General features: G+C 37.6%; 1 protein-coding gene across 4 annotated transcripts; it reads right to left on the bottom strand.

Annotated features, from left to right (window-relative positions):
• Positions 1-523: 523 nt before the first annotated feature.
• LOC106951427 (endophilin-A2) lies at positions 524-12,943 on the bottom strand. 4 transcript variants are annotated; one of them, XM_015038969.1, is made up of 9 exons: positions 12,802-12,943; positions 7,139-7,207; positions 6,797-7,013; positions 5,892-6,025; positions 5,558-5,716; positions 3,967-4,070; positions 2,855-2,988; positions 2,652-2,711; positions 524-1,982 (listed from the first exon to the last, which is right to left on the bottom strand). In XM_015038969.1, exons 2-9 carry the CDS (start codon positions 7,205-7,207, stop codon positions 1,795-1,797), a joined length of 1,065 nt encoding a protein of 354 aa, XP_014894455.1. In that variant the 5' UTR covers positions 12,802-12,943; the 3' UTR covers positions 524-1,794. The 4 variants fall into 4 exon arrangements, with proteins under 4 accessions (XP_014894455.1, XP_014894452.1, XP_014894453.1 ...); XM_015038966.1 differs by lacking the exon at positions 12,802-12,943 and adding an exon at positions 11,445-11,665; XM_015038967.1 differs by lacking the exon at positions 12,802-12,943 and adding an exon at positions 11,445-11,665 and having other exon boundaries at positions 2,652-2,708.
• Positions 12,944-13,263: the final 320 nt, after the last annotated feature.

Raw genomic sequence — 13,263 nt, 5'->3', positions numbered from 1 at the left:
GGGGGGGCAGTCTAACAAGGGGATCATGACAAGGGGGGAAAATTTGGCATTTTAACAAACAGCATGAACCATGACAATTCATAGTTTGATTGTAATAGGCTTAACTGGAACTGAAACCAGTGATTGTGGACAGATCTCCCTTGTTTTTTTTTTGTAAATTTGGTACGAAGAGACTGGGAGAGAGCATCCTCCATCCAGGTCTGATGCATAGTTTACGTCTGAAAGCAAGAGGCAGGTACAGCAACGCCAAGCTCACATCACCACACATTTCCATGCTCCAAATCAAACTACAACAGAGCTGAGGAGTGAGAGCAAATAAGATAGAAAATTCATGAAGAAACCCTTAAAAAAAAAAAAAAAGCCCTAAACTCCCCTCCCCAAAAAAACCAACCCCCCAAAATACAACAATGCAATGACACTGCCAGCAGTATCAGCTGAGCCTGAGGGGGGAAAAAGGAACAGACAGAAACCATGTTGGCTTTGGTGCAATGTTGCTCATTTTAAAGACCAAATCAAATGTCCCTTTACTTGTGAAGATTTTATTTTAAGTTAAAATTAGACTGAAACACAGCCATCTGGAAGGACAAATAAGAGCGAGCAACCTTTGTTTGGAAGTAGTGTTTCGAAGCGTAACTGGAGTGCTTTTAAAGAGGTACAGATATTTACGGAGGAACAAAAAGTCAGAAAATGTGTATTTGCAAGTTAGATCTTTCAAGTCCCCATCTTTAAAAACAAGATTGTCTCCTAAAGCTGGAAGTCCCAGAGCAGCTTGTAGCTCTGAATCAAATATGGCTGCCGCACTTTTAAAATGTAGAGAAAGTTGTAGATATAAATATTATTCTCACAGTTTGTGTTCATTTAAACCATTGACACACATAGTTCTGAAAAGCCCATATTAGTTACCACGTTCCTTTAAGGTACAGAACCCATTGAACTATGTCATTAACCTGTATTGAGAAAAGTAATTAGCACCACAATTAGAAAATCCCACTGCTTTTCCAATCTGCGACTAAATCTTGCTCCACTCGGTGCAATCCAGACCTGAGCTCGGACTTGAGAGATAAACGTACTGCAGCAATAGGAGTGATAAATGTAATAAAATAGTTTTTTTTTTATATTTATCCTAAATAATCCCATCACAGTAGAACCTGCAAACCTAATGTCCAAATTCAGCCATCACTTACAGCTGGAACAATATGAAGTTCTTAAACATGTCAGACAGAACTCATGATTAATCAAACAAATACAAAACCAAGAAAACTATTTGCATAAAACCACCAGATGGCAGTAGAACATAGCCTCAAATGCCTGAGAACATCAGTTTTGTGTAGTGTTGTGTAGATTTGTGCATTAGTGCCCAAGTCTATAGTTGAAAAGGTTAAAAACATGATTGTGTGTGTAGTTCCAAATAGTCATGATTCAGCAAACAAGATACTGTGAATAAAACTGAATAAGACAAAGAAAGTCATTACACCCTTAGACATCTGTTTCTGCTTAGTGTTCAGCTGGAGCTGTTGTGTACAAAGTGCACAGGTGCAAAGAATGTTTTATAAAGACGCAATATATGGCGAATGCACCTAAACATCATGCATCATTTTCCTGATTAGTGTTATGTTTTCAAATCCATTCCATCTTGACAGAAAGTCTCCCAAGTTTGCTAAAAAATATATCTCAAAGAAACAAAAAAAAAAAAAAAACTATTTAAATTTCCTTGCTATGTTTCCGTTTTCATGATGACATATTTTTAAACATCCATCTTCCCCGTTCTGATGCTCCCGACTTGCTCGTCTTCTGTTAGTGTGAGAGGGGCACAAGCACTTCCACGTAGTTGTTGGGGAAGTATCCGGTTTGTCCACGGAGTTTTCCTTCTAACCAGTTCTCGTCAATTTGCCTGAGCAAGGTGATTATTTCCCCCTCGTAGAAACCCAGCTCTCCGTCGTTTTCTGGCACGAAGTCATAGAGGGCTTTACAGGTCGGCTCCCCTGGACATGAAGAGAAGACGACAGACGCAAGGAGTGAAAAAGAAAGCATACGTAAGTCCAGCTACTAAGACACAGACTCGCAGCGTTGGCCAAAAGTACAATCAGAATCTGTTTGAATGTGTGAAACCTTTAAATAAGTTCAGACACACGGTGTCACTAGTGTGACATTTGAAAACACCACTGATGGAAGGTTTCAAAGGAGAGGAAGCGAAATGTTATGACTTATTAGTTCTCAGGTGATGAATCAAGAAAACTTCAGAAGCTCAAAATCAGAGCACTTGTAGGATTTTTTTGAATTTAACAAAGATTTTGAGATTCAGAAGTTTCAGTGGTCGATGAAGAAGTCGTCAGATGTATAAAATTCAGCCAACTTTGCACCGTGAATTTCATTCAAAATCTTTAATTTTGAATAAATAAAAAAATAACAGAATGTGAGCTGCTGACGATTCCATACATCTGAAGACCTGGTAACAGAAACAGTCAACACTTGTTCCCCTTTTATGTGCTGCTCGATCAGTTGACACAATAAACATTCAACAGAGTTAGTGAAAAAAAAAAAACAGCCAGAGAAGTGCATCCATGTCACTGCCACACACATGTGCAACAGGTTAAAAGAAAGCAGTCAAGTTTTGTGGTTAATTAGTAGGTAATCTTCTTCTGTCCACTCACGCGGTTTGCTCTTGACGGAGGGCCTTTTGACGGGTGGAGGTGGATACTGTGCTTGGGCTGCTTAATGTTGCAGAAAGGGAAATAAATCTGTCAGAAGGGTGATGCGGATGTGCAACATGTTTTCCTAAGATGTGGGGGTGGGGGATGGATGGATTGGCACGTACTCACAAAGATCAAGTAAAATACACAAAAGTAGTTTTTACCAGCACTGTATGCCGGGGGGCTCACAGGACCTGCTGAGTATCCTCCATTCGAGGGCTCTTGGTCTCCATAGTCAAAGGACTGTCTGGGTTTAGGCTTGAATTCACGCTTCGGGCGCGACTCAGCTTCATTTACCCTGCATCAAAATCACAATAAAATGCAAAAAAATTACATTTCTGATCTCAGTGCAAGTACAGAGCAAGTAAAAAAAGATCCTTAATGGCTTTCATTGGGAATAGATTTGGATTTTCTGAACATAAGTGTTTGCCACCCTTTCAGATTTTATTTGTAAAAGTAAAATCAAAACCACATTGTTAGACATTATTTTCCTTTTATTTCACAGTTATTCTCTATTTTGTGTTGGTCTATCACATCTTGAGATTATTTTTTGGAATGTGGCAAAATCTGACAAAAATAAAAATAAAATGGATACAAATAGGCACTGTAAAAATACAACATAATCTGTAGAGATTTAGAAATATTTTCAGTTCTGTCTGTAGGTTCTGCACAAATTTCATTTAGTAGCAGTAAAGGCAAATGTGACACTTGGTCATAAAGGTTGTTGACCCAGGCAATATACTGTCAGAAGTAATTTCTTGAGCCGTCTGGAGATTGCCATCCATTTCTTGGAACTTTTGGCTTTAAAACTAATTATGTATGTATCCCTAGACTGCGGGGATACAAACTTAATCTCATGTCGGTGTGTTTACACATTCTAATCTGAAGAAGACGACAAATGAGATTTAAGTGAATAAATCTTATTTGGCGAGGTTTATGGACTTTCCTGAATAACTAGGTCATGACATCAGTGAAGAAGGGTGGAGCTCAACCGGCTGAGCGGGAGCCACAGGTACGGAGCTTGTCGGTGCAAAACTACTCATTTTCTCTCTGTGTCTGCCACCTTTAAATATTGCGGTTTCCAAAGAAATGCTATGAGCACCAAAAACATATATACTTTTTCATTTTTTGTGGAGGGGCACTCCGAAGACCTGAAATCAGACGTATTTAGTTTCATTGCGTGGAAAACATATAGATTAATTCAACAGCTAATTTAAAAAAAATAGCACATTTTTTAAATAGCAGGGTGAACGGTAAAGGCAGTGAAAGAGCTGACCTTTCTTTCAGTCTTTCTGTGACCTCCTCCAGGATCTCCGTGGCCTGCCTGTGGTACTGCAACAGGGACTCCACGAAGGCAGACAGCTGACTCACTTGCTCCACCTACATGTGAATCAGCAGAATGTTTTAGAGCAATTAAGATAAATACAAAAGCAACAAGAACGGAGAGTCAGTTTTTCCGCAAGATTGTTTTTTACATGTCTGGTTCGACAAGCTTGGCCTACAGCAAGTCATCAAGGGAAAAAAAAAAAAAAAAAGAGGCAAGTCAGCTGGAGCAAGCTGTTCCTGAAGATTCGATGTGCTGACTCAGTTTCAAGATGCAGGCATAAAAAACACCCATCTGAGCTTATTTTTATTTACAGAGGGCAAACTCTGTTAATGGATTAGTCACAGAAACACAAAATGCATTCAATTTTTTTATTTAAGCCATGTTCAATACAATTTTATAAGGTTTGTTCATTTAAGTGTAAAATCTTGCGTTGAAATTTATGTCTAATAAAAGATTATATGCAATAAGCACTGGATTATATTAAATATTCTTTATTCATTTTGCAACATGTGGAATAAGGTCACAAGAGGAATATTTCAAATATCTAATCCACCACTCTGAAATCATGTTTTTACATACCGTACCCATTTTTCACTTCATTTGGTGTAACTGAGAAAGCCAATATCAAGTTTTTAAACCTTTTTACTGATGTGAGTTGCTATCTTCCAACAAAAAGTCTACCAATTTAGTTAGCAAAATACAATAAGTTGACTTTACCGACTTAATTGTGTCGAAATCATGATGTGGTCTGAAATCTCTCAGTATTTTGGTTTCTACATATTTCTCACTGAAGATTATATAATCTTCTTTTTTAGATTTTTCCTGAATTTTAAATTTTTTTTATTTTATTTTAATTCTGCCCGTTTAGAAAAGAATTTACCTAATTAAGTTGCATTTTATTTCACTTTATTTTTCAAACTAAGATCGACTCCATTTCAAAAAAAATTGATCAAGTCTGGCTTGGATTGTACAAAGACAAACACAGAATCCTAAAATCAGTTTTTGACACCTTCGTTTAATGTTTGTAAAAATCTCAGCCACAGATCCAGTCATAAACCTTTAGGATAAATGGGCAGTGGACTTATTTTAGTATTTTCTGAGGGTCTGTGTAACCAAAATGTTCAATTAGATGGGCAAAAACTGAACTTTGCTGTGTTAACGCAAAGATGAAGAACATCATCTTATTATAAAGGCTCCAACATGTTTCCATCTGCTGCTCTCCGTTTTATCTACCTTTGCACTCCATAGAAATAAAAAAAACTCATATTAAATACCAGACTGCATTGCCAGACAGCATAAAACCCCCCCCGCATAAAATTACATTCCCAATATTGTATGGATCATAATGGATGATCACGTAGGAGACTGCTTCACTATTTCCAATTGCTTTAGCATGTCCTCTATGACTCGTTTTATGGACTCCTCTGTATGATTAGTTGCGGTAAACTTAAACACCTTTCAACCAGCTTAAAAGAGAAAAATGAAAACTTATGTGACATCCGTTTATGTAAGACAGAAAACCAAGCCAAGGCAAACTTACATCAGTTTCCAGCAGATTATGCATGGAGCTCTCAGCCATCTCTTTGGACTCGTGGAACTTCTCCAGGGACTGCCTAATCTCTTCATCTGGGATTTTACCTTGACGCTTCTTTTTATAGTCATAGTCCAAACGACGGCCTTCCATCTTCTTTAAGTGGTGCTGTGAGTTACACACACAGGGGTGAGATTAAAAATGTCATTCGAAATAGGACTTATACTTTTTTTTTTTTTTGTGTGCGTGTTATTTTTCCCAGTGCACCTGCCTTACAAAGCACAAACCTTGCAGTTCAGTGCAAAGCCTGTATGAAGATAAACTTATCACATCTTTGTTCTACCTGAATATCTTTGATGTCCTTCTCAGCGACCGCCTGCAGTGGGTCAATAAAATTCTGCTTCACATCAATATCCAGGGAGTCCTTGACTTCAGCCAGCCTCTTCATCGCCTCTCCAACATCCACCAGAGCTCCGCCTATAACGTACACACAAGTATAAAAGTAGGAAATTATGACTGCCTTGGGTCAATATTAAATCAGTAGATATTTGCACAGTCACACTGTATCGCTGCAGACCCTTTCTCAAACACAAGTTCCTTCCCCAGCAGGGGTGGAACAATGTTGCATAGAAAAAAAAAAAAAAAGATTTGCACAGCTGCAGTTTAGTTTGTGATTTTCATAATGCTAAAGTTCCAAGGAAAATTATTTGTACTTCGTAGAAAGACGAGGCATGTCTGGAAGAACATCAGTGTTTTCTACTCGTATTTAACATTCTTAATACAGACTCTGCCGTTAGTTCAACTTGAACATCTAGTTGCTATTCTCTACTTCCATATACAGTTTGGTGTTAAATGTGAATAGAGCTGAGTTCTAAATAAAGTAATTGTAAAACGGAGCGGAATGCAAAACATTAACTCCACAGAGAAACTAGGTCTGCTTTTAAAAATGCGATGTTGACCGAGCACAACAAACTGTATTCTGTTTTCTGTTGCTGTGTGGAAACGAAATGAGCTCTCATTTACAGATGGGAAGTTCACCACCAAATGCCAGCTGAATGTGCTTTTCAAACAGAATGAGAAGTATGAGCGTTTTTCACTTCCTGTGTGTTTTTGGTTTCCCGTTTTCATCCAAAAATGCCCCCAGACTTAACACAGGGTTGTTTTGTAAGCACATAAAATAATATACATCGATAGATCTACAGATAAAATGTCCACACTACATGCCCAAAACGGTTCCACAAGTCTTACCAAAGCTATTGTCCTCCCCTATGTCCCGTCCATATTTAGTCATAGACTCCCCCAGGAGCCCCTCTGGCTGAGGATAGCCAGGACTGTTCACCTGCCCACGGATTTTGGACACTGTGTTAAGCATGGAGAGCTTAGCTCTTGACGCAGGATTGGGCTGCAGGTACTCTGATGTTTTCCCAAGGACATCTACTACTGCTTTACTGGTAACATCTGCTTTCTGGGAGGATATGAGAAGGCAAAAAAAAAAAAAAAGGAGGGAAAAAAAAAGAACATTTGTCAAAGAATCATCGGTAGCATTATTTGATTTGAGCAAGATCATCCAGTTAATTATGCTGTAATTACCCTTTCAAGTTCTTTAAAGTCTTCATCCAGTTTGGTTCCTTCTGCACCTCCAACCTTTTCACTCATCATCTGTGGAATTAAAGCAAGTAGAAGGATTACTTTCAACAATAAATGACATAACCCAACTTAATAATATGCTACTTGTCGCTTCTATATTTTTTTTTTTAAATTTGTGGTCAAAAGGACAGCTGGAGCAGGTTAGGTGTTTGTTCATACAGTTCAAAGTTCTACTTATCACGATTCTCTTGTTTCTGACATGATTTCATTAATAAATTATTATTTAATGGTAAAAGCTTTAGCACGAATCAAAGAATCGCTAAACTAATATTAAAGACACTCCTCCCTATGGCAGCTCTGTTGGAATAGGAAGAATGGAAAACAAACTAATTTTTACAAGTAAAGCATTCACAAAAACACTAATGTCTTTGTTATATGTATCAAAGAGTTTTCATTTCAAATTTCTACACTTTTCTAGATTGAATTTTCCTGTATGTTTATAACATTTTCAACCGTTGAGTAGAAAACATCCATCTTGAAGTGCTTTTATTTGTAGGTTGTACAAATCACAAACCCCACAATGCTGAAACTGGCTTTTTTTTTTTTGGCCTCTTGACCAAATTTTTATTGTAACATTTGTCTTTTCTTGGTTGCCAAATAAGGATGGATGTATCATAGATTCTTTAAGTGCAACTCCCCTTCATTTATTAGATTTGATTTTTACAATGCATTATTATTTTACATGTATTTAAATAATCTATTTATGGTCTAAATGTTTATAAGTTTCTTTTCACACCTACCTTGTCCTTACTAAACAAATATAACAGAAAGCAAAATACTGCCAATTTTTAAAGTCGTAAAACCTTAATTTACGTCCTGATAAATTCAGCTACTTAACAGATACTTTTTGAGCTCCAAGGAGTGCACAGGGACACGTCGTCGTTTCAGGATCATGAACAAAAGGTCCAGGACTATAAAGCTCCATGCTTTTTTCTTCATAATTTATGAGAAGTAATCCTTTTGCACTGCGAGCAACCTCCTAACGTCTGTGCTTAAGAACTCCAATTTCATACAAAGGCTTCTCCACTTTTTCCATCAGGCCAGCAAATGCATCACAGTTTCCTACATCTTGACCACAGGCAATGCTTTGTTTCACCGTGCAAAAATGTTACTTTACAATCTCTCTTTTACACACACACACACACACACACACACACACACACACACACACACACACACACACACACACACACACACACACACACACAAGTGGTTCAAAGCTCAGTAGAAGACTGAAAATGTGCTGGTCTACATGTTATTTAGAACACAGATATAGATATACCAGATGGATTTAACCAGATAATTATTTTCTCTAGTTTAAATAAAACCACTTAATTAGCTTGTCTGGAATGAACATCATCTCAAAAACTTCCCCAAACATGAATAAAGTATAACCCAATGACACTCAACAGCAAAAAAAAAAAAGGGGGTTGTTTCAGCATTTTTTTTATTTTTATTTATTTTTTGGCTTCATAGAGTAGTACGCAAAAAAGTTAAGATAAGTTAAAAATTGCTAATTACGTCAGCTGCAACCGCCAATATAATGATTTGGATTTTTTCATTTTAACAAAAGCCACAGTCAAGTCACACTGACGTGCATCTATAGTCCCCCACATACAGTCTGCCGGTTCTTGCATGCATCGGAGCATGCTCCATATGTCAAACGAGTTTAGCTCCAGTCAACTGTTGGCTCTAAAAACAGGTTTTTAGACTAACTGTGAAGCATCTGATCCACTGTCAAATGGCCTGATTTAAAGTTCTCAAAAGCTAGAGTGGCTTCAAGTTTGGAAGCAGACCAACGCTGCTGATGATAAATCACAGGATTTCACTGCAGACCACAGAAAGACAAGCAACATGCAAGACTTGCAGCCAAAAAACGCTGAGGGGCGGCTGCTGATCCAACAGTGGAGACAAAGTTGCTGCGAGTTATTTTTACAGTTGCCGAATGCACACTATGAAGTAAGAGAGGCTGCTCCATTTTATGCTTATAGATATGTTTTAATAGCTGCGTTATGCCTGTGTGTTATATTGTTAAGAAGTCTTGAAGCCAGTCAAAATTGATTTAATTTCATCTCATTTTGATCAACTGTGCTGACGGTGTATTTACGGTCACTTATTAGATTTAAAGTAAAGGTTGTCAAATGAATTTCTATTCATTGGGAGTATATCATATTTGACACTCTTAAGTACTCAACCTTTTTTATTTGTGAAAATACTTGACTACTATTAAAGAGCTTCAAATCAGTTTTTTTGTCATGCTGGAATTAGCCGCTTGTATCTAATTTCCTTTATTTCAAGTGCAAATCTTTCTTACTTTAGATATTTTGTGGTCTGAAAAACCACAAAGTAAATAGGCTTCTTGGAAGCAAAATTGTTCATCCAAAATTGATTAATATATGCATATTATTTTTTATTTATCTGTATATTTTATATATATTTGTCATCAGCAGCATACCTACAACATATGATTAAGATTTCACAGTTATGTGTATTTTTCCATCTTAATAGGCTGATAGGAACTGTTGCCAGCTAATCTTCCATGTAGATATTTTGAAAAAGACAATTTAGAGATGTTATCTTAGTATTTATTTTTTACATAATAATCTCAAAGCAACTCCTTTCTACTATTAGCAAACAAGAACCTGTCAGGCAGCTTTTGCTTGAAACTTGTCATCAGTCTCTTCATTTTCATTCCTTTTAAAACCAGATTAACAAGTTGACATCAGTGGGTTTTTTTTTTTTTTTTTTTTACAGGCATTTGCCAAAAGAAATCTGGATTGTAAATGGATGCAACACGTCTCAGTATTTGGTAAGTAAACATCTGTTGTAACCAATCCATACTGCAATGGTAGAGGTATACAAAAGCGTACCATCTGTACAACTCCCCATCTATTATCAATGTTAGCTACGAAGTATGACTAAATGGACAAACCTTTAACCTAGAGGAGGTATGGTCGGAATTAAAGATGACTCAGTTCTATTTATCGCTGCAGTAAACCATCCCAGTGAATGAGCCAGAACAATGACAGAACCTGAATGAAGTCATCGTTATTACATCTGTCATTTCCCCAGAGTGACAAGTCCGAATATCTCGGGTGAGACCAGTCAATTACCTACAGGCTATAATCTGCAATCACATGACATTGGGTATCTGCCACTGATATGCCTACTGAGCACAGAGTCATTACTTCACTTGTATGATGTTCCACCAAAAACAAGCACCTGCTGCAACAACGCTGCCACCAAAACAAAGCCGACTGGTTTTGTAAGTCATGACATGCTTGTATGAACAATTACATGTTTAACACACAAGCCTTCAGAGGCAACTCAAAATACAGGATGACTGCTACAGAAAACTTGACTGAACAAATGCAACAAAATCAGAGGAGCCTTATTATCCAGTCTTCAATAAGGAACGCCACATTAAATTACTTGGCAAAAATCATTCAAATTCATAAAAACTGTTAAATGCAACACATTCCAGTTCATTTATATTATCTTCTTTTGTTTTGTTTTTTTACCCTTGTTTAAAATAAATAAACATTGACCATGAAATTTTATGGTATTATGGATAAAGCAGGAACACAGTTCTAATATGCTTATGAATGTAAACAATTTAAATGAACCAACCAACTCAGTTAGGCTCTTGCATCAGAATCCTCATAATATTACCCTCAAATGTCAATAGTGGGGATAAACCGATATAAAATCTACGTTTTAACCCATGACTAGACAAAACTAAAACCCGACAGTCACTGCAATGTCTAAAACCCTTTATGTCTCATTTAGGAGAGCTAAACCTCTCGAACAGATGGTGCTAATCCTGCGTACTCTGGCGCTAATATAGCGAGCATCTAGTTAAAACGAAACTTGGCAACAAACTACCAGAAAATAAACATATCCGGTTATATGTTTATGAAGAAAACTTTGCTTAAAAGACGGTATTAGCTCTAAAATGAAGAACCCAAGTCTAAACCAGGCAGACGAACTAATTAACTAACCAGAGCAAAGCCTTGGCAACTAAGTTTAGTTAAACCTGAGATTAGCATGAGCTAATTTAAGACTAACTTAAGAGAGGGTTTAAAGAGTTTCATTGCAACACGAATTCGTGTCTTCTCTAATTCAAAACATTTACCAGACCTAGAAGGTTTGTTTTGGTTCCCGAAAACCTTTTCTACTTTAGGCAACCTAGTAGCTAACAGAAGTAGGAGAGCAGCGGAGCTAATGTCTAAGAAGTCAACTCGTTTACCTGACTGGCTTTGAAAAATTGCTTCTTAAGTCCTGCGACCGACATCTTCTCAGCGCTTCCTCCTCGTCCTCTCTCGGGAAAATGTGTGCAAAAAAAGCTTCTGTGAACGACTACAGCCCTAAATCTGTCGAGAAAACACGTCTCCAAACTTTGCTCCGCGGACAAGAAACTTGCTAGGCAACCACAATTTCCTGGCTTGGGGAAATTGTGGGCGGAACCGAGCTGGTTCAAAACACACACGTAGACACCAACAGTGGGTCGGTCCACTTCCTTCTACATTACTTTACTGCACTACTGTAATTAAATAATTCACCTTATTACGGAATTTAGCTTCAGTCCACGTTTGACCATGTGCATTGTTCATATTATTTATTTTGAGTTAATATTTGATCTAGTTAAAAAAAAAAAAACACTAATCGAAAAAAACCACTAATCGAAAGCAATAATAACAGCTTCTCAGATGGTGATTCTAAGAGAAAATAACTGCAACAAAATCTAAATTTCTTTATGGCGCCAGATAAGATAGGTACCCTAACTAATAAAGCCTACTGGCTATAGTAAGTAAATGGCACCACTGTGCAGTTGAATGATAGTGACTGTTGTTGCAAGATTAATAAACTGGGTGAGCAGCTATTCCCTCCAACTATAACCATTCCCTCCAGCCCACAACCTTTTTACGTGAGCTGCACCAATCAACTGGAAAGAAATCAAGATCAGAAGGGAAAGAGTGACTTCAGGAGTGACTTTAGTGGATCAAAAGCTTTTTCTTTTCTTCCTGTTCATTAAATCTGTCAAAACACAGAATTTCTACTATATTTTTCTGTCAAAACAAATGCCTCCATCAAGAACATGGACTTAAAATCCAGTAGAGAAATGTGCTTCATTTATGCTTAGATGCATAAATGAGGATCATTTTGTAGTTCCACAACAGCCTGCCATGGCATCTTTTATCTAACAAGAGAGACAGCAAGCCATTTCTCTTTCTTATGGAGAAGTTGTTGGAAAAATATCGGTAATCAATAATTGTCACATCCTTACCAAAACCAGAAATCTGAATTGACCGACAGTATTTCTTTTGCTGAGGTAGGTTTCTGGTTGAAAACTTGACAAAAGGACTAATTTAAAGACAATCACCACAACTATGTCCAGCGGCATCGTCCTGTCTCACTTATGAGTAATGTAGGTGGTGGGGGTCTCATTTGTTGTAACGCACATGTTGCTCTGGGTCTGTTGTGGTGAAGAAAGAGCTGAACCAAAGAGCAAACCTCTTGATTTTCCAATCTGTTCACCCTTCTGCTCACACATAAGGAAATGACTCATGGATCAAGCCTGAAAGGACACATTTAAATGAAATGACCTTCTTTCATAGGGTGAGGCTGCACCATCACTGTAGGGGGAGCTCGAAGTAGAACCGCTACTCCTCTGGATTTGAAAGAAGTCTCATGAAGTTACTCAGGCATCTGATTGGGGAGCTTCTCTTTGGAGGTTTTCCTTTGACGTCCTGTTGGGAGGAGACCCTTCTGGCCTTTTGTACAAGAAGATGCTCCTACTTTTCCCTACTACCCCTGCAACCTGACCTCAGAAAAGCTGAAGAAACCGGATTGATGGAAATGCCTCACCCATTCGGGTTTAATATGTTTTTTTTTTTTTTTTTTAAACCTGTTCAGTTGAAAGTAGTTGAAGTATTTTAGTGGGCAACTCGGTTGACTTATTTTTTCCAACCCCTGCACATTGGCGCCCCTGGTGGTGAGCCTTATTATTCACATCAGAAAGCACCAGCGAACAATAATACTAAATTGTTTTTCCCATTTAATTGTGG

The sequence above is a fragment of the Poecilia latipinna genome, unplaced genomic scaffold (assembly GCF_001443285.1).
Source record: "Poecilia latipinna isolate Pla-1442-1.1 unplaced genomic scaffold, P_latipinna-1.0 Scaffold459, whole genome shotgun sequence".
NCBI classification, from domain to species: Eukaryota; Metazoa; Chordata; class Actinopteri; order Cyprinodontiformes; family Poeciliidae; genus Poecilia; species Poecilia latipinna.
This window is presented reverse-complemented; position numbering and strand designations above follow the sequence as displayed.

Coding starts and splice junctions, on each gene's coding strand:
- LOC106951427 (XM_015038966.1), bottom strand. CDS start 11,489: ATGTCGGTCGCAGGACTTAAGAAGCAATTTTTCAAAGCCAGTCAG. Junction 7,014..7,138: donor ACTTTAAAGAACTTGAAAGG/GTAATTACAGCA, acceptor ATATCCTCCCAG/AAAGCAGATGTTACCAGTAA. Junction 2,712..2,854: donor CCCCCCGGCATACAGTGCTG/GTAAAAACTACT, acceptor TGCAACATTAAG/CAGCCCAAGCACAGTATCCA.